This window comes from Macrobrachium rosenbergii, chromosome 41, assembly GCF_040412425.1.
Source record: "Macrobrachium rosenbergii isolate ZJJX-2024 chromosome 41, ASM4041242v1, whole genome shotgun sequence".
In the NCBI taxonomy this organism is placed as follows: domain Eukaryota; kingdom Metazoa; phylum Arthropoda; class Malacostraca; order Decapoda; family Palaemonidae; genus Macrobrachium; species Macrobrachium rosenbergii.
In genome coordinates, this window is record NC_089781.1 from 38,445,557 (window position 1) to 38,468,025 (window position 22,469).

General features: G+C 40.1%; 1 protein-coding gene across 2 annotated transcripts in view; it reads left to right on the plus strand.

Moving 5' to 3' along the window:
• The first annotated feature begins 7,471 nt into the window (after positions 1-7,471).
• LOC136826816 (cancer-related nucleoside-triphosphatase) overlaps positions 7,472-22,469 on the plus strand; it is a 32,740-nt gene continuing 17,742 nt past the window's right edge. Inside the window, exons 1-3 of one of the 2 annotated variants that reach the window (XM_067084267.1) lie at positions 7,472-7,823; positions 11,018-11,180; positions 11,459-11,552. In XM_067084267.1, coding sequence (XP_066940368.1) covers positions 7,781-7,823; positions 11,018-11,180; positions 11,459-11,552 — 300 coding nt within the window. In that variant the 5' untranslated portion in view covers positions 7,472-7,780. The remainder of the gene's footprint in view (positions 7,824-11,017; positions 11,181-11,458; positions 11,553-22,469) is intronic. The other variant, XM_067084265.1, reaches the window with a different exon arrangement.

A 22,469-nucleotide genomic window follows, 5' to 3' on the forward strand; every position in this document is an offset into this window, starting at 1 on the left:
CTTTCTCAATGAATTGGTCAGGGTACTTTAAAGATGACAGCTGCTTATGGATTAGTTCATTTTCCTTTTCCAGGAAATCCGGGGAGCAAGTCCGTAAGGCTCGCAAGAATAAATTGCTGGCTACGCCAATCTTGATAGAGATGTCATGATAGCTATAAAAATGGATGTATGACAGAGAGAAATTTGGTTTCTGTATATGGTAGATTTGTATTCTGTTGTGTCTCTAATTATTAAAACGTCAAGAAAAGGAACTTTGTTGTCTGTTTCCCACTCAACTTTAAATTTGATGCATTTGATTTTGGAGGAAATATTTTTGAAATTACCCCACTTATTATCCAGAAATGCTAAGATATCATCTTCATATCTCAACCACAGCATGTCTTTAGGTTTTATTAGTTTCAAAATATTCCATATATAGATTGGCTAAAACAGGACTTAAAGGGCTGCCCATGCTGCACCCGAATTTGTTTATAGAATGACTCCCCGAATGAAAAGATGTTATTTGATACACATAATTCAGCTAACTTTATTATTTTATCTAGGGCTAGAGGGAAATGATCCGAATAGTAATTTTTCCTTAAAAACTGTAGAACGTCCTGCACTGGTACTTTTTAGGAATCTACATCTAAGCTTAAAAGTTTTATGTCGAAATCTGCTTCTTTGAATTTGTGAGAAATCTTCAGAATGTTTGATGTGACTGGGAGAAAATGTGCCTAAAAAAGGGGAAAAGAGGCCGGCTAACCACTTAGAAACTTTATAATTGAAAGCTCCAGCACATGAGATGATAGGTCTGAATGGAAGATTATCTTTATTGTTTTTGGTCTATGAAATATAGCCTTTATTTTCCACATTTTGGCGTTTTTATGGGCTCCTTATATTTGATATATTGATATATATATATATATATATATATATATATATATATATATATATATATATATATATATATATATTCATATATAGATACATATATATATATATATATATATATATATATATATATATATATATATTATATGTGTATACATATGTGTGTATATATAATATATATATATAATATATATATATATATATATATATATATATATCATAAAACAGGTCTTCCTTCCAACTGGTGTACAAATGGTAATCTGACGTTATGTTCACTTGATTATTATTATCGTGCTGTGAAAACTTTTGGATTTTAAAAATAATTCTAACAACTATTTTAGTAGCTGTGGCATCTTTCAAACAATAATCATTAGTGGTATAAAGATATCTTTTAAAATTTTATAGTTTTCTGCCCAGAAAAGCCTGTAAATATTTCAAAACAGAAACAACGATTTATAGATAATCCGCTTTATAAGAGACCGTATTATTAACTAAATTTAAATCTTAACAGATCAGTGATTGTAATTACTCTATAAACTTCATGCTCTCACATTGTCAACAATTTACTTACAAAGGGAATCTTAGGAGCGTATGGAGGTATTTGTCGCTGTCATCCTCAGACAAGATCTTCATGTTAGCTACATTCAAAGTGGGCTACCTTCTTAACACAGAAGCCAGGGGTGTTTCTAGACATTTTGGGGCCAGGGAGCACAGTCCCATTTGGGTCCCCTCTTATAGGGTGGGAGGCGAGCGAAGGAGCCAAAGCAGCTAGGGGGTTCGGGACGGGGGGAGCGCTGTAAGCCCCCCGGGAAAATTTTTAGAATATGAGCAATTGTAGGATCATTTTCAAGGCACTTGTAAATGCAAATTTCAGAAATTTTATTTCTTAAAACTAGGTGTATATTGAATAATTGAAGATCCTCTTAATCCAGTTAAACATAATGATAAATGGTAAAAATAAAGATACCAGTAATGTACTCTGATGGCGATATGATGTGGAGGGGGTTAAATGAATCAATATTGCTGGAAGGGACTCCACTATGTGAAGGGTGGTAGATCAGAGTGAAGGGAGTTAGAACAGAGTGAATGGAGGTAGAAAAAAGTTTGGGGCGGTAGAACAGAGTGAAAAGAAGTTAAAACAGTGAAGGGAAGGTAGAACAGGGTGAGAGGAAGGTAGAAGAGACTGAAGGGAAGGTAGAACATAGTGAAAGGGTTCAAAGGGAGGTAGAACAGAGTGATGGGAGGAAGAACAGATGAAGGGAGGTAGAATAGAGTAAATGGAGGTAGAACAGAGTGAAGGTAGGTAGAATAGAGTGAAGGGAAGGTAGAACATAGTGAAAGGGTTCAAAGGAGGTAGAACAGAGTGATGGGAGGAAGAACAGATGAAGGGAGGTAGAATAGAGTAAATGGAGGTAGAACAGAGTGAAGGTAGGTAGAATAGAGTGAAGGGAAGGTAGAACATAGTGAAAGGGTTCAAAGGGAGGTAGAACAGAGTGATGGGAGGAAGAACAGAGTGAAGGGAGGTAGAAAAGAGTGAAGGGAGTAGAACAGAGTAAATGGAGGTAGAAGTTAGAACAGAGTGAAATGAGGTAGAATAGAGTGAAGGAAAGGTAGAACAGAGTAATGGGATGTAGAAAAGAGTGAAGGGAAGGTAGAATAGAGTGAAGGGAGGTAGAACAGAGTGAGGGGGAAGGTAGAACAGAGTAAAGTGAAGTTTGGGAGCTAATTTAATATTGCTGGAAGGGAGAAAAGGGAGAGGAAGGACCACAGACCGTTCCGAGATTATAAACAAAACAAAAGCAGTGGTATTCTTGTTGATGTTAGTACACTTGTGAGTAGGTAGGGCCTACACTTAACACTTTTCAAGTTGCTCACTTGCTCCTACTGTCTACAATTTTCGACGTGCCTTCTTGGCAGCAAACTCCTCTATTATATCACTCATATCAATTTTATCCAGCACTTCTGATTCCAGTGACATTAATACTAAACTACTAAGCCTGTCTTGGCTCATAGTGCTGCGTAAATAGTTCTTTACTAGCTTTAGCTTTGAGAAGGATCTTTCACAAGAAGCAATAGATGTTGTTATGGCAAGTAAAATTCTGATTGCTGTTGCAAGATTGGGGCAAACATCTTTTCCATAAATATTGATTTTTTCAAAATATCCACTGGTAGCCTTGGTAGTTCTCTATTGAAAAACATTACACGTGCATCTATTATATCATTGAACAGGGAGATTGGCTGGACATCGTCATAAAAGGAGGCAAAGTCTGCACTGTGTTTTTGAAGCGTTTCCTCGTCCATAGATTTTAAAAGTAATTCTGGTTGAAGAAGGAATCCAAAGTGCTCCACATGGTCTCCCAGTCTCTGAAATCTCTCCTTCATTTCCATACAAAGCCTGTCTAAGATTTCCCTTGCTGCACGCTTAAATTCCTGTTGCCTTCAATGGGGCCACCGGCCCCCTGGGTTAAGCAGAAGGCCAGATTTATTGAATCATTTGAATGTGTATGATCTGGGCAAATGGTGCCATATGGGGGCCTCAGAGGATAATTAGGACCACCCCATAAGCAGTAATCAATTGCCTTAGATCTGCCCTGCCCTTACCCCAATCAACGTTACCCACCCTCCTCCGATCCGTATGAGGAGGTCTATAATGGGCTCTACGATTGGGAGTGGGCCCCTGGAGAGCCCTGTTTCTTTTACATAACATTTTTGTTACATTTTTGTTCACAAAATTGGAAATTGGGGCCCTTTAGTGGGCCCCAAACTTTCGGGTCCAAATATAAATGGGGCCCTTGACCATTTTGAGGCCACTGGATTTAGCTTGTCTTGTCATAGCAGCAATGGTTAGATTTAGCATTTTGGGGCCCCCCCTCACTTTGGGGCCAGGGGGGAGATTTCAAATAGGCCCCCCACCCCCCATCAAAGGAACGCTGCTGACAGAAGCCTCTCCCTTTTAAAGGTTATTATTTTTTCAAACCAAGTACGTAAAATAATGCCATAAAATATCTCTAAATAATACGAGTCTGGTTTTCAAACGTCATGAACTACCAGGCCTTAAATGACTTCTTAGAGCAAGTTCGTTTGAATAACATGAAAGCCTTTATTCTAAATTCTGAAAAAGTTCGGCAAAATTTTTTCTGAAAACTCTGTTTGCCCAGGAACTGCCATCTGCATTTACAGCTGAGAATGCAATTTTAAAACAGACAAGAGATGCAACATACGATAAAAAAAACACGTCCATTTACGTAAGTGAGCCAAATGGTTACCGAAACGAGAACACAAGATAGATATCTATGCAAGAAACATCAAGGACTTCCCAGTGACAAAAGATCTTGCTCATCAACTATGCAACAACGTACTCCGGTATGGACAGTTGCTTGCCTCCGAGATCGTCTTGTAAGGTTTCATCTTCCCGCGTTACAATTTTGAGATAAGTTCGTTCATTACTTTTTTCCCATGCCATCTAGATTCTCACCAAAGGAGTAACTTTATTTACAAACATAATTATCCTTTTTTTTATTATCTTTCTAATGATCACTCTCATTTAGTTGCCTTGACCCAGAGTTTTCATATAATCTTTCCTAATTTTCTATTGAAAACAGTTTTACCCATTACCGCCTAAATTTCTTGAGTCAATCTTTTTCATAATTCCATTTGCATACCATCGATAATGCTGTTTTAATTTTACTCACTGTTTAAAACTCACAGTGCTTTTTTCTTAATGCAAAATGTCAATATCGTCAATATTATCATGCTCATAACCACACATAAGTAATAACAATTCCAATTAAAGATAATTTGATATGCTTCCTATTGCCGTTAAAACTAGTCCAGTCTATACACATGAACTTCCCATAAGCAGCTGAAAATACACTTGTTGGCCTCAGGGTATAATACGTGATTAATACTTAATGTGTCATCTTAAGCTGAAAACATGTCCTCGCTTTAAGATTATCGACGGTTTATTTTTAACCAATTGTCGGCTAATTTTATTGGCAACACTTTGGAGTGTATTTCTAATTGGCGATGATACTTCTCAGAGCCCCACATTACAGATTTTCGTTTACACGTTTCATTTTATACTAAATAAGAAACTACAGCTATACTATTTTTAGATTTTCTTGCCCAGATGTGTAAATAAGCAACATATCGTTCAACCATATTTTGATTTATTCCATTGTAGTGATTAATTTTTGGAATTACTGAATATACAATGAGAAATAACCTTTCATAAATTGATGTAGTAAATGACCTTTTCTATAAAAAGAAAACCGAGAAGGATCGACGGAGCAGCATCACACAAAAGGGAAGTTCTAGGGTAGATACTTATTCAGAACGAGCACATGGAATCTGTAGAGAAGCAGTAGGCATTATTTTAGCACCAAATGCAGAAAAAGCTTTGACTGACTGAAGAACAGTAGATTACTGTTGGCAAGATTTAAATCAAAGCTTTGTAATATGAATATTATAATGTGCTATGCACCAATAAATGAAATCTTCAAAGAAAAGGTAAATTCTATAGAAAATCACTGAACGTTATAGGTGAAATACCAGAAAGTTTGAAAACTGAAGATATGGAGGATGAAGCGGGTAAGGAGGGCCTGGGAGAGACTGCAAGCGAAAATGGGGTGCAACTTATCAGTTTTGTGTTGCAAATAATTTCTTAACAGAGATATTCTTTTCACCACAAGGGTATCTGTAAATTTCCAGATGATAGGAGCAGATGTCGGCAGTGATCACCAATTTGCCATTTCCGTAACTATAGCTGAAATTACAACCACACTCCCAAAAAAGTTGACAGAGTCTCTAGGTTTAATACAGTAAAGCCTCCTGAAGATGAACACCATGAAGTGCTTGGAATTGAGAGTTGAAACAGTTTTGCAGTTTTAGAGACCATTGCCTGAGGAGATGCAGACAATCACTCAAGTAAATCAGGAATGTATAGGCTACCAATCTGCTGGAATAGAAACACTGGGATATGGGGTAACAATACGGAAACCTTGGGTATTTGATGAGAATGGAGATACAATAATAAAAAGACAAAGGTGAATGGTACAAGTAGAAAAAGTTTAGAACGCAAGGTAGAACGTATTAAATAATCAAGTCTGGTCTAGAAGGTGTAGGTAACTGAAGTTCAAGAAGAGATAAAAGAGGAAAGATAAAGTAGGAAATGTGAGAAAATAGTCTGGTGATGTTGACAAGCCATGAATTCAGGGAGTGGCGGAGGTGTTACGGTAGTCCAGAGAATTATTACTGAAATGTCTGTACTTGAAAAAGAAAAGAGGAAAATACCAGTCAACGGAAGGATTGGTCAATGATAAGAGACATGAGGGGAATAATTTGACCGATATACTGGAAGCTTAAGAAATCATGAATGCACTAACAAATGTATTCGTGATTTTTTAAAAGTAGAATCAACAATAAAGAAAGCTTTAAAATGGAAAGCGCAGGGATTATGATGAAATCACTGCAGAGATGTTTTGCAGAATGAGAAATGAGTGAGCAAAGTGTGATAGTTTGCAACTGGAACTGTAGAGCTTACATCGGTCTTGATGAAAATATTTAGTGTTCTTTTCTCATCTGGCTGGAGAAGAGTTGATAAAATATTTGAAGCTGATTAACCTGATTTTGGAAAAGTAAGGAATAGCGCAGATATTTGTTTAAAAGGTATTGTGCAGCAGTGTATGGAATTAAAAGATCTCATTGACAGCTTTTTTTAATTACAGGAGGGAACTTGACAGCGTCCCGAGCCTAACTGTCATGAAAGGTCTTAGGTTACTATGGTACTTCCATTGAGTTTTTGAAGCTAATTGAAGTTACCCATAAACCTAGTAGACGTAAACCTAGTTTTTTTCTAGGGATTCGTAGTAAATAGTAGGGTGCTACATGTTAATGCCATGTAAATCTTTGCTTTTGTCTTTCTCATTGGTTTGATAGTGAAAAAATGCCCGGAAGTGGAAGAGAAGGTTTAGATTAGAGTAACGACAGATATTTGACAGCGTGCGCACATGATACTATTTCAGTCAGCAAAACACAACAAGATTTACTAAGCTGGCTTAAAAGAATGTATCTTATATATATCGAGATGGGACTTTATAAAAACCTTTAAAATACAGAAATAATGCGGCATTATGCACGAAGGGATGAAATAACACTAGATAATGATTAATAGGTAAACTCTTTCAGAAATCTAGAAAACTTTGTCATTCAGTGCAGGTTGGCTTAATCTGGAATTTAGTGAAACCTAAAAATGGTAAACCAAGGAGTGGGCAGGATGAGATTTGGAGGTCAAACGGACTGAATTGCATAAGAAAGTAAGATTATACTTTGAGACTATGTCTAAAAGATTTTATAGATTTGAGGATCAAGCTTTACGGAAAAAATCAGGAGTTAGATGACGGGATAGAGCGATGAAGACCCACATGTAGAGATAATGGTGAAAGAGGGCAAGGTTGAATGGCTAGGGCTTGGGCATGTCCCTCTTATTATCCTAGATGGTAGGTTATAGCCTTCCTGGACTCCAGAAGGCACCAAAAATGATGGGGGCCTCAGACCTACTTGGATGAGATATATGAGTTGGGAAGCTAGAGATATAAGTGGAGGTTTCAGAAAAACAATGCACAGGAAAGACACTTGTGGAGGAATCTCATAGAAGCCTATTGTATCGCACGGCGATGGAGGCGAGGATGATGATGATAATTATATCAATAGTTAAGTATCGTGAGAAAATTATTAAGAAGAGGATTTGTTTACATTGATCCAACGTCCGACATGTAATCACTTAAGATGACTTAACTGTTCTGATGTCGGTTCTAAGTTTGGTAATTTGTTTCTTGGCTTAGAAACAAAGCATCGAAAGAAAACGTGAGAGTATTTGTTATAAATTGCAAGTTAAAAGGAAGGCACAGCAATGGCATCTACCTGTAGACATGTTGTGGTTACTGGTCCACCAGGTTAGTAAGCCTACAGCTGGCAAGGGTTTCTTTTTTTTTGATAATGTATATTAAATTAACTTCTTCCTAAACACACGAAACATATATTTTTCTGACCATTCTGTTGAAAAAATGGGCTAGCCTATCAGTCTTTGTGTTTCCCCGTAGAAAAAAGGTAGAATTGCTGAATATTTGCCGATATCACATGTCATAGCAGGAAAAACCATACAACTTGGATAAATCCCAACCTAAATTTGGGTGTAAAGTTCTGACTGATGGGAGATTACACCATCCCCGATTCAGATTGTAAATTATATAATGCTTCGTCAATGTCATTAAGGTGGATATAGTGTTTGTGACTACTTTGTATTTCAGGAAGTTTGAGTCATCGTTTTTTGCCAATATCTTTCAAATTAATGGATGGATAGGTGTGTTATTTTGCAACAGTGTTTCACATCCTCCCTAATTTTTGGTAATAAATTCAATTTCCAGATTCAGCTTTTTCTGGCACTGTACTTCTGAATTTGATGGGGTAGCCAGCAAACTGATTAATGCTTTCGGAACATACGAGCTTGGGTACTATTGAACCTGTCCTGAGTATCTACTTATAGTAAATTCCTCACTAGGCTACCCCCAACTTTCCCCTTCGTAAATCTTGACAGGCTAAGTTTGGCTATGTCCTAAAATTCAAGAGTAAAGTGCCTTTAAAATCTTTGTTTGGACATGGAATTTTTTATCTAAAATTAGGGGAGTGTGTGAGAAACTGTTTCAAAGTACCATACCAATCAATCGATTGGTTTGAAAGATATTGGCAAAAAACGATGACTCAAACTTCCTGAAATACATAGTAGTTTGTTTTATTTAAAAGATACTATAGAGTTAAACAATCTATACAGTTTAGGCTATATGTGTTATCATGAAAAATTACCAGGGACAACCCGTCCTGTGCTACAGAAAGCAGGACAGTACGGTATGGCAATGGTGATTATGCCTACAGATACAGCTTAGCCTAGTCTGCTGAAAGCTATACTATTTCCAATCCTTCTATCATTTTAGGTGTTTCCTCCCACACTGCCATATGTACTGTTCTAGAAGTGACGGTGTTTATTCCATTTTAATCCTTACCCCTGGGAGCAGTAACAGTTGCTGTTTGGGCCTACTCACCAAGACATCCAAAGTAAATCTCATAAAGTATCTTGATTATTTCTTTAAAAACAAGATCAGTAGGAAGTGCAAAGAATCTCATCATAACTTATAACAAGACATATTCATAATCAGATTTGCAGTTACTGAGCAAGATAGAATTAAAAGAAGTATAATATAATATATGATCATGAGTCAAGAATTAAAAGAAGTATAATATATGATCGTGAGTCTAGAATTAAAAGAAGTATAATATATGATCATGAGTCTAGAATTAAAAGAATTATAATATATGATTGTGAGTCTAACGAGTCTTTTTTTCTCTTGTCACATATTCCACTGTTTTGCTGTTTCTGAGGTCATTTAAATCCTCCCTTGGATCTTTTATGGGATAATCCTTGCCTTCTACATTGAACCTGAGAATACTTCATTAACATTTGTTTGTCTATTCTCACTCTTCCCCCTATTAATGAGTAACTACACATATACATAGACATACGTACATACATATATACACATACACACGCTGATTACTGTGGGTAGTTCCTTCCATGGTGCTTGTATGATGACCAACACCTTAATGAGGCATGTTGACCTCTACCAAGACTACCTTGCCTCTACATGACCTGAAGGCAGCTCAACTTGACCCTGAGTCCATTAGAAAACTGGCAAGGTAGCTCAAAATTTATTCCACATTTCAAGAAAATTCATTGTTGACATTATTACTGAGTGCAAAAATAGTATAGGAGGTCTTAATATTAGAAAAAGTAAATATAAAATTGATTAATTTAATGTGTTGTAGGCTTGTAATGCATTCCACCCTTACCTTACCCAAATTGGCAAGGTTTGGAAAACCTATAGGAATCCAGCATCCTACCTGACCAGGAGGTGGGTCAATTTCCTGATAATATTGGGTACAAAGTATGGCAGTGGTATTTACATAGATACATTCAAATCTAGGTAAGGAACACTGTTCTGCCTGGCACCCCTTGGAACCCCCTTAATCCAGTATACTTGCTGGTTATCTCAAGTTTAGGAGATTTCAAAGGTAGCTTAGTGGTCAACATGATTTGGAAGATGGTCTGACCCTAAAAAGTGTGATTGGTTCACAGTGTGGTGTATTAGCCTGGATTAACTTTCTGTCTACAGTTGACCCACTTGCCTTTTTCATAAACTTCACTGAAAATTAACTGTGCTTAATAGGCTACCTTTTAAGTTTTCAAAATATTTTTCCTTAGTATCCTGATATACTGGTTATATTATTATTCTCACCCAATGCTTTATCATGTTTTCATATATTCTGGTCAGTTCTTTAAGGATGGATTATTTTGCTGCTGTTTTTTGTAATCATGAAGCTTTACCATTTCTTTACAATGTTAATTTCTGTACAGGTATTTCAGTTTTTTATGCTCTGCCCCTTTCACATTTTTGTTATCTTTCCTTATCCAGCTAATCATTCCAGACATCTTTCCTCTGTTTACTGGGATTAGAGTGCAGTTTCACTTATCCAATATCTTATGTGCCCTTGTCACATTTCCTTTTTCGCTTCTTGCCTTTTTTCTTTACAGATCTCTATTCTCCTCCATAGCAGCCTGTTCAGTGTCAGAGCTTGAAGTCTCTTCTTTTATTCATGTACACTTTTTATCTTAGTTCTACCACCATTTCTCTCTCTAGAATCTCTTTCCAAGTGTTACACAAAACATTTTTCCTGCAGTTGTATATGCCATCTTACCACACTTTCAACAATACAATTTGTTTAATGCTACTTATGCTGACTCTCCATCACACTTCCCTGCCTCTTCATTTCTCATTTTTCATTGTGAAGATTTTCCACATTTCTTCTTGTTGATTGACTGAAACGGTAAGTCTAAAATGGACACCTTACCAGGTGAGAAAGATTGCAGCACCTTCCCTCCCACCTTGAGCACTCACAGTGACCAGAGAGGAAGGGTATTATATTTATAAAGCAGTTGTTTGTATCCATGGAGGTAAAATGGCTTTAAAGTGTTTAACCTATATACTGTGCTGTAATTAAGAAAGAATTTTTAAGTCAACAAAATTATTTTTTTAAGGTGTTGGTAAAACTACTTTAGTACAAAAGGTAGTTAAAGGCTTGCAGAATGCTGGTTTGCCATGTTATGGTTTTGTAACACAAGAAATCCGGCAGGGAGGCCGGCGCTCAGGATTTGACATAGTTACACTGGATGGGAAATCTGCAATATTATCAAGAGTCAAGTAAGTGTCTTTGTTAAAAGTTAAACTTGTTACACTGACCTGGTACCATAATATTTTACTTCAGTGTAGTAGCTTCATATGGGCTGTAAGATGTCATATATATGCAGTTGTCCTATATAAAGGTTTTGTGGACTAGAGTGAAGTGAAATTATAGGTTGGATATGAAAAATATGCTGGAAAATATAAATGTTAAGTATATCTATTTTCCAGACCTGAAGTTGAAAGCTGGTCAGTTGCTGATGAGTATGTTAGGTATTAGTTATCATAGATTTTTGCAGGCCTGACAGTGGTGGTAAGCGGGAATGCCGTGTCGGACAGTATGTTGTAGATGTGCCTTCTTTTGAATCTCTTGCACTACCTGTTTTGAATAAGGTAATATATTGTCATTTAATATTTTGTTTTGGTTACATGAGGGTTGATTCAACTCTAAAGCATTGCAGCTGTATGTGGAATATGTACAAATTTTATTTAGACTTGCATGTAAGGGACACATTGGATTTAAAGGGGTTTCTGGATAATGCCTTTTTATCTGTCAGTTAATTCAACTTTGATACTGCTAGCCCCCCCAAGAAAAAATTTTATGTATATATTATAAATCTCATTTTTTACATAAACCTATTACAGATTGAAAATACTGAAATTATAGGCAATGCATGTGGTGTGAAACATTAACTTTTATATAAGTAACTTAGCAAGTAACTACACAGCTATACGTTTCATTTATCAGCAGCTTAAATTTGAAAATTCACGGTAGCGTTTCAATATTTTGGTGTAGGTAACTCGCCCCTCCCACTTTCAGGGAAGGATAGGTACAGCACTACTAACGAGCCCAATTCGTTTCTGCCAGTTGACAGCTTAACACGGTTGTTGACGTTAGCTTTCATTTGATTTAGTATAATTCGCCAAATGGTTTTCATCGTTTTTGGTGAGGTATTCTTTGCTTTGGTAGCTATTGTGCTGATTTTATTAGCTTATTTAGCTTGGACTTTTGCTTATTATGAAGATGTCTGACTCTAGTTCTGTTAGCAGTAAGTTTTGCAGCAGGGCTGCAATACCAAACTTACTTCATTCAAACTCCCTAAACATGGGAGGAGGCAAACCATAAGTCCAAGGGAGGTTGGTAGGGTTTGCCCATGGGTAGTCGTCCCCCCCCCTCAACTGAGCCTGTAGTACGAGATTCCAACGACTTGGCAGACAGTTGCTGGAAAGGTGTTCATATTGGAGTTCATGCCCTTTCATCGAGTGATTCGGATTCGGGATCTGACGAATCCAAGTGTAAAATGAGTTAGAAGCAAAATTGGCGTTTTAAGAGTGCATCTAGGCCACTGAAAAGGCCAATATCTGCGGCCGAGTCCGATTTTACGATCCCGCACAAATGGTCCAGAGATCGGGATCAGAGTCCCAAACCATCATGTAGTTTTTGGGATGATCTGACTTATGCATTGCCCGCAGTGTCAGTGTCAGAACGCCAGTGTTTGTCTCCCAAATGGGTTTCCAAGAAAACCGTAGATTTTGCATCAATATCCAAGGGATCCAAGCATCCAGTGGTATCCAAGGGATCCAGTTTAGTGGGATCTGAGTGATCCAAGTATGTAGTGGGATCTGAGGGATCCAGGTATTTAGTGGGATCTGAGGGATTTAAACATCCATTGGGATCCGTGGGATCCATTCATCCAGTGGGATCCAAGGGATCCAATCATAAGTGTGATCTGTGGGATCCAAGTGTTAAGTGGGATCCAAGGAATCCCAACACACAGTGGGATCTAGAGGATCCGAAGTGCCTGAGGGGTCGGATAAACACGTAGATCAGGTGCGGTCGTCAGTGTGCACTTGCTCCCCTTCCGAGCTGGCGCCAGCTTCATCACCACGCTCCACTTCTCATTCGGTTCAGGATCCTTCTCTGGAACCGATTCAGTGACGCTTAGACAGCATTCCAGTTCTGTTATGCAAACTGACAGTGACTCATAAACCTGTGGATCTGGCTCTTTCACCCATTTTGTCTGAAGAAGAGGATGCCGAACAGGTTCAGCCTTCTTCATCCTACGCTTCTTTTCTGCAGTACTATTTGTTTTGCTTCCCGGATTTCTTTTCACCAGTGACTCTATCTTCACTGAGTTCAGCTTTTATGATGCGACAGCCTACGACAGCTTCTAGGCTGCCTAAGATGGCACTGTCTTCGTCTTCGAAGAAAGCTCTGTCAGGCATTAAGTGCTGGCTGACAGACTAGAGGGATCTGGGCAAGGTGGTATTTTGCGCTCCTTGTTCTCGTTTATCTAAGAGGAGGTACATGTCTTATGTAACTGGGGAAGCTCCTTCTTTGGGAGTTTCTGGCTCCTCCCAAGGGTACCTCTCCAGTTTAATTGACCTGTCGTGGAGATCTGCATTCTCCTCATCCAAGATTTTATTCACAACGTCGGAACTCGGCCATTTGACGAAGGATATCTTTGAGGTCTTTGAGATCTTAAGTTTTTTAGATTGGACTGTTGGTGCCTTAGCGAAGAAGATAGAGGGTTGTGCCACTCTCCAAGATAACCTTGCTACAGACTGGCTGGGAGTGCTCTCATGTGCGGATAAGACGATCAGGGATGGATCCCAGGAGCTGGCAGCCTTGTTAGCGGTGGGATTACTTAAGAAGCGAGAACAGTGGTGTTCATTCACTTTAAAAGAGGTTCACTCCTTCCCAGAGATCTGCACTTCTTTTTGCTCCTTTGGATCAACATAATCTCTTTCCCTGTGCCACATTAGAGCATATCGCAACGAGGTTGCAAAAGAAGTCTACTCAGGACCTATTGGCTCAGTCCACCAAACGTCCAAATGAATCTGGACGTTCTTCATCTTCCTCTTCTTTTGTGCCCAGAACAGTTTCACCTCTACAGCAAGCATTTCGAGGTGGTAGAGGCAAATTCCAGCCCCGTTTTCGAGCTTATTCTAGGTCCGTTCGACCAATCAAGAAGTCAGCAGTCAAGCCTTCCTCTCGCAAGTGAGGATACTATCCTCCGTGTACCAGTGGGGGCCAGACTTTTACATTTTTGGAGCAAGTGAGAGGACAGAAATGTAGAACCTTGGGTTTTAGAAGTGATCAGAGAAGGATATTCCATCCCGTTCTGTCCTCTCCTATCAACTTGGCAGCCTACTCTTTAGGCTCAGAGAGGTATTTGGCCCTGTTACAAGAAGTCTCATCTCTGCTCACCAAGAGGGCCATAGAGATAGTCGAAGATGTCAGCATGCCGGGGTTTTACAACTGCTTGTTCATCATCCCAAAGTCATCGGGAGGTTGGAGACCTGTCCTGGATGTCAGCGCCCTGAATTTCTATGTCCAAACTACAAAATTAAAAATGGAGAACACCCATTCAATCCTGTCCTCCATCCGTCAAGGGGATTGGATGGTGACTATAGACATGCAGGACGCATATTTCCACGTTCCAGTTCATCCAGAAGCCAGGAAGTATCTGCAGGTTTTGTTCCAGGACAAGGTCTTCCAATTTCGAGCACTGTGCTTTGGCTGCCTCTACAGCCCCTCAGGTTGTCACCTGTGTCCTCTACCCATTAGCAAAATGGCTACATCTCATGGGAATCAACATTTGTCTCTATCTAGATGACTGGCTCCTACGCTCCCCCTTGGAGTCAAGTTGCATGGAGGACCTCAAAAAGACTCTTCTGTTAGCCCAAGAGTTGGACATGTTGATAAACCTAGACAAATCCCAATTAGCCCCAAGTCAGTCAATTCTATATTTGGGAATGAAGATCAACTCTTGGACTTTTTGGGCCTTTCTGTCCAACAGGAGAATCCAATCTTGCATTCGGACAGTTCAGAACTTCCTCTCTCTCCCGTCATGCTCGGCCAACAAGTGGGTGAGTTTACTGGGAACACTCTCATCCACAGAAAAGTTTGTTCCGTTAGGGAGACGACACACGAGGGTGTTACAGTTTTTTCTAAAGGCCAGTTGGCAGAGGAAGATTCTTCCAGACTCGTTTGTTTTCCTGATCACTCTTGAGATCAAGGAGGACCTTCGGTGGTGGCTTGTGACAGGAAGATTTGCAGAAGGGAAATCTCTAAACCCTCTGAGCCCCAACCCCACATTATATGCAGATGCATCAGATCTGGGTTGGGGGGGCTATGCTAGAAAACAAGAAAGTTTCAGGGACATGGTCACAATCAGAGAGAGGACTTCATATCAACGTGAAGGAGCTGAAGGCAATACACTTAGCCCTTCAGCACTTTGCAACAGTGACTTTCAACTCCACAGTCATAGTCCACTCAGACAATAAGACAGCTCTGGCCTACATAAAGAATCAGGGAGGGACCCACTCCTTTTCACTGTATCAGTCAACCAGAGATCTTCTTATCTTGGCACAAGAAAACCAAACCAAGATTGTCACCCGCTTTATACAGGGCAAGCTAAATGTCATAGCAGATGAATTAAGTCGTTGCAAACAGGTCCTACCCACGGAATGGACACCGAATCCGCAGGTGTGCACCGACCTGTGGAAATGGTGGGGAAAGCCATCAGTAGATCTATTTGCAACGTTGAGGAATCACCAACTTCCCTTGTATTGTTTGCCAGCCCCGGACCCTCTCGTGTGGGCAGTGGATGCGGTGCTCCAGGACTGGTTGAACCTGGACGCCTCATGCCTTCCCACCATTCAGCATGGCGAGAGACGTAATCAACGAATTTCTCCTGCGCGACAACACGTCGATGACTCTGGTAGCTCCTTTTTAACCACAGAAGGAGTGGTTTCTGGATCTGCTCAATCTCCTGGTAGATTTCCCGAGACTACCTCCTTTTTTTTTTTCTTTAACGTGCTTTTATTCCCATTTTTGTATGGGGTAAGTACGATAATGCCTTCTTTTGAAGGACTTTTGATTTGGCTTTCAGACCTGTGGTCTCGATCGGCCTTCCTGCCTGACATCGCTTGACCCGAGACGTTGTTTCATGTATCATACCAGACCCAACGCCCTTTCTCCCCAGCAGCGAGAGTTATTGCGGCAGAGAGTTCGAGACGGTGAGATGTTTGTTATGTTTTAGAAGGTGTTGTAGTGGCTTTGTTTTGTGTGTGTATTTAGTCTGTAACATCCATTTGCTTTTTAAGCAAAACCTATCCGCTGATTACATATAAATCCCGGGATGTCTACACGGATAGCAAAGTGTCTGGCCTCTCTGATCAGCCAGCTTATGGGATTGAACCAATGGCCACAGACCCTACAGTCCGGTGCTGCTGGAAGATCGGAGCCATCGAGGCTCTATTTCCCGAGACTACCTCCACAGTGATGAAATCTACCAACGCTGCATTTTCACTGGTTCCATCAAGGGACTCTCCGCTTTGCTGTGACAAGCTTCAGACTGTCAGGAAGCTTGTCAGAGCGGAAAGTTTTTCAAGATCAGCTGCAGAAACAATTTCAAGGCGTAGATACCAGTCTTTCTCCAATGTCTACCTGAATAATTGGGCAATATTCCGCAGCTGGTGCAGAAGACACAATGTTTCATGTACTTCTACTCCTGTAGTGCAAATAGCAGATTTTCTGCTATTTTTAAGGTTCTCCCAAGGATTATCTATAACCATGATCAAGGGCTACAGAGCGATACTCAACTCCATATTCAGACAGAGGTCTGGATCTGTCGGCTGATAAAGACATTGGTGACCTAGTCAAATTACTGGACACTTCGAAACAGGAGAGGTCAGATTCCGTGTCCTGGAATCTAGATGTTTTAAAATGGCTCTCAGGTCCTCTTTTGAGCCTTTTCAATCCACATCCTCAGGGATCTTACAAGAAGACACTACAGTAAACCCTCCATGATTCTGGGATCACTACCCCCTGTGAATAGCTAAAATCTTGTCATACTTAAAACCTCTAAAAACACTTCAAACTGCCTGGTTTGATAGTTCAAACACAAAAAAAATCTCTACAGTTTTATCACAAAGTGATTCAGTCATGAAAATGATGTGAAAATACAGTAATTAGTGAATATTTTTAGTGAAAAATACCCTAAATGGGCTATTTCCCAGATAATGTGCTATATGCTCCACAGAGAAATCCACCTAATAGGTAAGTCTGTGAATCATTTGTTGACTGGTCTTACGGAAGTTTACTGTATTTTTAGTTGCTATGGGCTACTGCTAAGAGAACTAGTGAGTTTCAGCCTTGCCTTGAGCAAGAAGGTAGGATTCACACAAGGAGATGCAGTCTGCTGCTTTACCATAGGGTTCTTAGTGAAGAATGAAACGCTGACTATTCCCTGGCCCCGTTCATTCACAATCAAAAGCTTAACGGACATTCTAGGTCCTATGGACCAAGAGGGAGCTCTTTGCCCAGTAAGAGCATTAAAGTATTACCTGGAGAGGACTAAGAGAATCAGAGGCATGTCTCCTAACCTCTGGTGTTCAGTTAAGGACCCAACCTGTCCTTTATCCAAGAACGCATTGCGTTCTTCTTGAGAGACGTGATTTCCGAGTCTCACATTAAGACTCAAGAGGAAGACTTGCCAATTTGCAAAGTTAAAACCCACAAAATTAGGGCAGTAGTGACTTTGCTTTCCTTCAAGCAGAATTTATCCCTCTCTGCAATTTTGCAATCCACCTTCTGGAGGTGCAAGTCAGTGTTTGCGAATTTTTATCTACGCGATATTGAAACTGTATATGAGAACTGCAGTACCCTTGGCCCATTATCCCTGGCTGGCATGGTTCAGGGAGGAAGGATAGTGGGTATTTCTTACATTCCTCTATCCACTTGCCTTGAATTTAGGTTGTCGAGTTTTGGGAAGTTGGGGTTACTGAAGTTGGGAGGTTACAGATACCTGGAGCACCCATCATTCGTTGTCTTGTTATGAAAGGGTTATGGTAACTGGTTTTGTATGAAATAGTATGTGTAACTTGTTTTTATGGTCTTGGTTTTGGTAATGTGCCCAGGGCAAGGGGCTTTTGTATTTTATTGTATGCTTTGGCAGCCATCGGAGTACTCCTTGGCTGCAAAGCCCTGCTGGTGTAGAGGTGCCTCTGGCTCCACTGCCACACCACTGTGGTTGACATTAGCCACGTCAGAGGCAGTATTTTCCTCCTGTAGCTCTCTCTGAGGTAGGTTACAACAAACATTTCAATGTTAACTACTTACTATTTTAAAAATTCATCTCCATCCATGAGTGTTTTTGAGTAGTATGTAAGTAATGCATCCCACCTCCTGTCAATGTGGGATTCAGCTATGTAGTTACTTGGTAAGTTACTTGTATAAAAATTACATTTTTATGATAAAGTTTTATATATACTTACCAAGTAACTACATGATCAGAGCCCTCCCTCCTCCCCTCACATGGGCATAGGGCATAAACGAATTGGGCTCGTTAGTAGTGTTGTACCTATCCCTCCCTGAAAGTGAGTGGGGCGAGTTACCTATACCAAAATATTGGAATGCTACCGCGAATTTTCAAATTTAAGCTGCTGATAAATGAAATGTACTGGATAGCTACGTAGTTACTTGGTAAGTATATATAAAACTTTATTTTATCATAAAAATGTAATTTTTTCTTAATTCTGAAATCTACAGTGTACATACAAATTGCAAACCTGTTTCTTTAACTTTTGCCTTAATGCCTAGTTAGGCAGACAAATCAGCTGTTAAATAGCTGGCTGAGCAAGCAAAGCTATAGTTGCAAGGCAAATAAAACCTCCCCAACTAATCCTTCCTCAGTTAAATCCTTCCCTTCCAGCTTCTTATGTGCTGAAAGTTCTCTCACTTGGCTTGGTTTTTTCAGTAGTTTGTGTATGAGTGTTCTTCATTCTCTTTTATCCAATTTTTTTTTATAATTGTGTTTTTGTTACCTCAAGGTTAGTATTTTTTTATTGTAAATGTTTTACATTTACCATTGATATCAAAATGCTATTTGCTAGTGAATTTTGATATGACACTTATGTCTTTTTTAAGCATTTGTGCTGGTGGTACAACTGGACTCTGCAAAATTAGACAGTTTTAAATTTTATATTTTGTTCCTCATTACCCTTCTCATGCATGTACTGTATGTTCTGTGCTTATATGTGTTATAAGTAGTCTAACAAGACTGAGTGCAGATGAAAGCCAAAGTGAGGCCTCAGAGAAACTTTAGTGTCATCTGCTTATAGTCATATGCAATAAACGCATTTCCCACTATGTAGAGATACAGAGCTCTTGATCCCACTTTATCATACTCATTAAAATTGGTTTAGTGATTACAGTCAGAGTAAAAGGAGAATGCACATTATTATATGACATGATAGCCAGTCAGCCACTTACTAAAACTCTCAGGTGACAAACATATGCTGACAACTGATACCTCAAACACATTGTTAGAGAGGGGTGGCTGTGACCTATATATTAAGCTTTCAAGGTATAAGCAGAGTGTACTGTGGGTACTTTGCATTTTTAGAGAAATAAATATCCATTGACTAACTGCATCTTAGGATGTTAGTTTTGAGTATGTGTTTGTAACCAAAGAATGCATTATTCTCATGCTAATGCATGCACACACACAAGAACAGATACAAAGCTATGGAAAAAGATTTTGATATAATGTTTATTGTATTTTTAACGTGGGTTGTATTTTCCTGAACATTTTGTAGGAAACATATGTGTGTGATATCAAAAACATTCTAGGTTACTTTTACAGTTTCTGCAGTTTTTTAATATATACAATATATATTTTGGTCATTTGCACAAATAGTAGTAAGTAGGTTAGAGGATGCAGTATGGTAAGTTCTCAGACTTGGTAAAAGTACTCTTAATGTTTCATTTTCTATAAGCTACTTACCAAGTAATTACATAGCTATTAGTTTCTATTAACCGGCAGCTAGAATTTTGAAATTCGTAGTAGCGCTACTTTTGTTTTGGTTAGGCAAGTGATCCTGCCCACTTTTGTGGTAAGAGACGAACCAGCTTAACAAACGAGCTCAATATGTTTCTGCCAGCTGATGGCTGTGGTTACAGTGATTGGCAGCAGCTGTCTTTTGAAATTTCTCTTCTCTGTTGATCTTGGATCATTGGTGAAGTATTCACTTTATGGTAGCCTTTTCGGCACAATTAGTTAGTGTCAGGTTTTCTATGAAGACTAGTATTACTGAATTTGACAGTGGTTTGGACTTTCTTTGACTCAACTTGTCAGCATGTCCGACTCGGGTTTTAGGTATTGCAGCAGAGGTTGCAATACGAGACTGATTGAAGTCTGTTATGACCCTCATACTCTCTGTACTTCTTGCAGAGGTCAAATATGTTCCCCTGAATTAACCTGTAATGAATGTTTCTCTTGGGATCCGAAAATGTGGAAGACCTTGAATAATCATTTGATGAAATTAGACAGGGATAAAAAGAGAAAAGCAGTGGCTAGAGCTAGTAGTAAGAATACTTTAACCAGTCAGATCTTGGCAAAATCTTTGTCTGATAATTCTGATTCTTTATCCTTTGTTCCACATGATCCCATGTCTCAATCTGTACCAATTACTCCACACCCTGGCTCCCTAATTCCCGATCCTGACATTACCAGCCTTGAATTGAGAATTAACCTTAAGTTTGGATTACTCGTTGACATGATGGAGAAAATTGGTGCTTCTGTTAAAGTCCTAATGGACAAAGTGAATGTGAAAGGTGATAGTAAAGTGTTAGTGGAGGAGGTGGCTGTTTGTCCCACCGATTCTCCTAGGCCAAGGTCCCTGGCAAACTCCCCTAAACCTGGGAAGAGCCAAACTGTTGCCGATTCCCAGGTTATGACAGAGCACCGCTGGAAAGGTGTCTCTATGGAAGTGGATTGTCTGTCCTCTATTATTTCCTATTTCCAGCAGTGACTCCAGCCCTAGGTGCCAATGGCAAGGCGAATCTCGTCCTCTGAAGAGACACGCCGCGGGTGCTTCTTAACCTTCTGCTGTTCCAATTAAGAAGACTAAAGAGGCTTCTTCAGAACGTCTTCCTCCCTGTAGCTTCTGGGATAGTCTGGAATGTTTCTCCCGGGATCAACCAGTGTTAGTGGGACAAGTTCTACCTTCTAAGCACGGCATTAAGAACTTCATCTTCTTCTAAGCGTGCATCCTTTGCTTTGGAGGACTTGCCGAGACAGATTGTGATGTTGGAACACTCTCCAGCGCCCGTATGCCCAACTCCTGTTCTTGTATTGCCTGTACAATCTGCTTTTCCTTAATCTTCGTTGGCGGAGAAGTCATCTGTGGTGCCAGAACTTCCTTCTCCAGTAGTTCATGTTGCTTCTTCTGATATGGCTCCCTCCGAGCGCCGTTCATCTGTTGTGCATCCATTGTCTCATGAGCGCCTCTTTGCTAAGCGCTCTTTGGCTTCCGGGTGCCTGTCAGCTCCCGAGCACCTGTCAGCTCCTGAGCGCCTGTCAGCTCCTGAGTGCCTGTCAGCTCCCGAGCGCTCATCTGGTCCCGAGCATCCATTGGCTACCGAGCGCCCATCGGCTCCTGAGCTCCCACCAACTCCCGAGCACCCATTGGCTCCCTTTCCCCCTCTTGTAGCAAGATGCTCCTTTGGCTCCCAAGGCTAATTCCGCTTCCAAGCGCCCAATTTCGTCTGTTGCTTTGGCAGCGCCCGTGTCTTCTTTGGTTCTACCTGCTCCAGCTACAACAGTTGTGCCTTCTGTTTTGGATCCTTCCGTTCGGTCGATCCAACGCAAATTGGACAATATCCTGGGCTTAATTCAGAAAGCTCCACCAGTACCCCAGCCCATTGCAGATCTGTCGCCAATCTCTTCGGAGGAAGAGGAGGTAGCGGACCCTGTTTTCCCTCCGCTGGTGTACGCCTCTGTACTCAATTTTCTGCTGGTGACTTTTCTTGATCACTCCTCTCCTGCAGCTTTGGCATCTCCGGCTTCAACGTACATGATGGATAACCAGACGCCTTCTTCAAAACTGCCTAAAATGGTACTGTCCTCTTCAGCTAAGAAGGCTCTCTGTGAGGTGGAGAACTGGCTCTCGAGCAAGAGGGAGCAGGGAAGAGCCTCCTTTTCTTGCCCTCCGTCCAGACTGTTGCAGAGAAGATATCTTTCATATGCGACCGGAGAGGCTCCTTCCATGGGAGCGCCTGCCTCCTCCTAGGGAGACTTCTCTGGTTTAGTTGACTCCTCCAAACATTTGGCGTTCAATGCAGCCAAGATTTTGTTCTTGTCCTTGGAATTGGACCATCTGAACCTGCATTTATTCAAAGTCTTGGAAGCGCTCAGCTTTCTTGACTGGGCAGTAGGAGCTCTTGCTCGTAAAGTGAAGGAGTGCCCTCATATCCCTGAAGACTTCTCTTTGGATTTTTTGGGAGTCATCTCTTGCCTG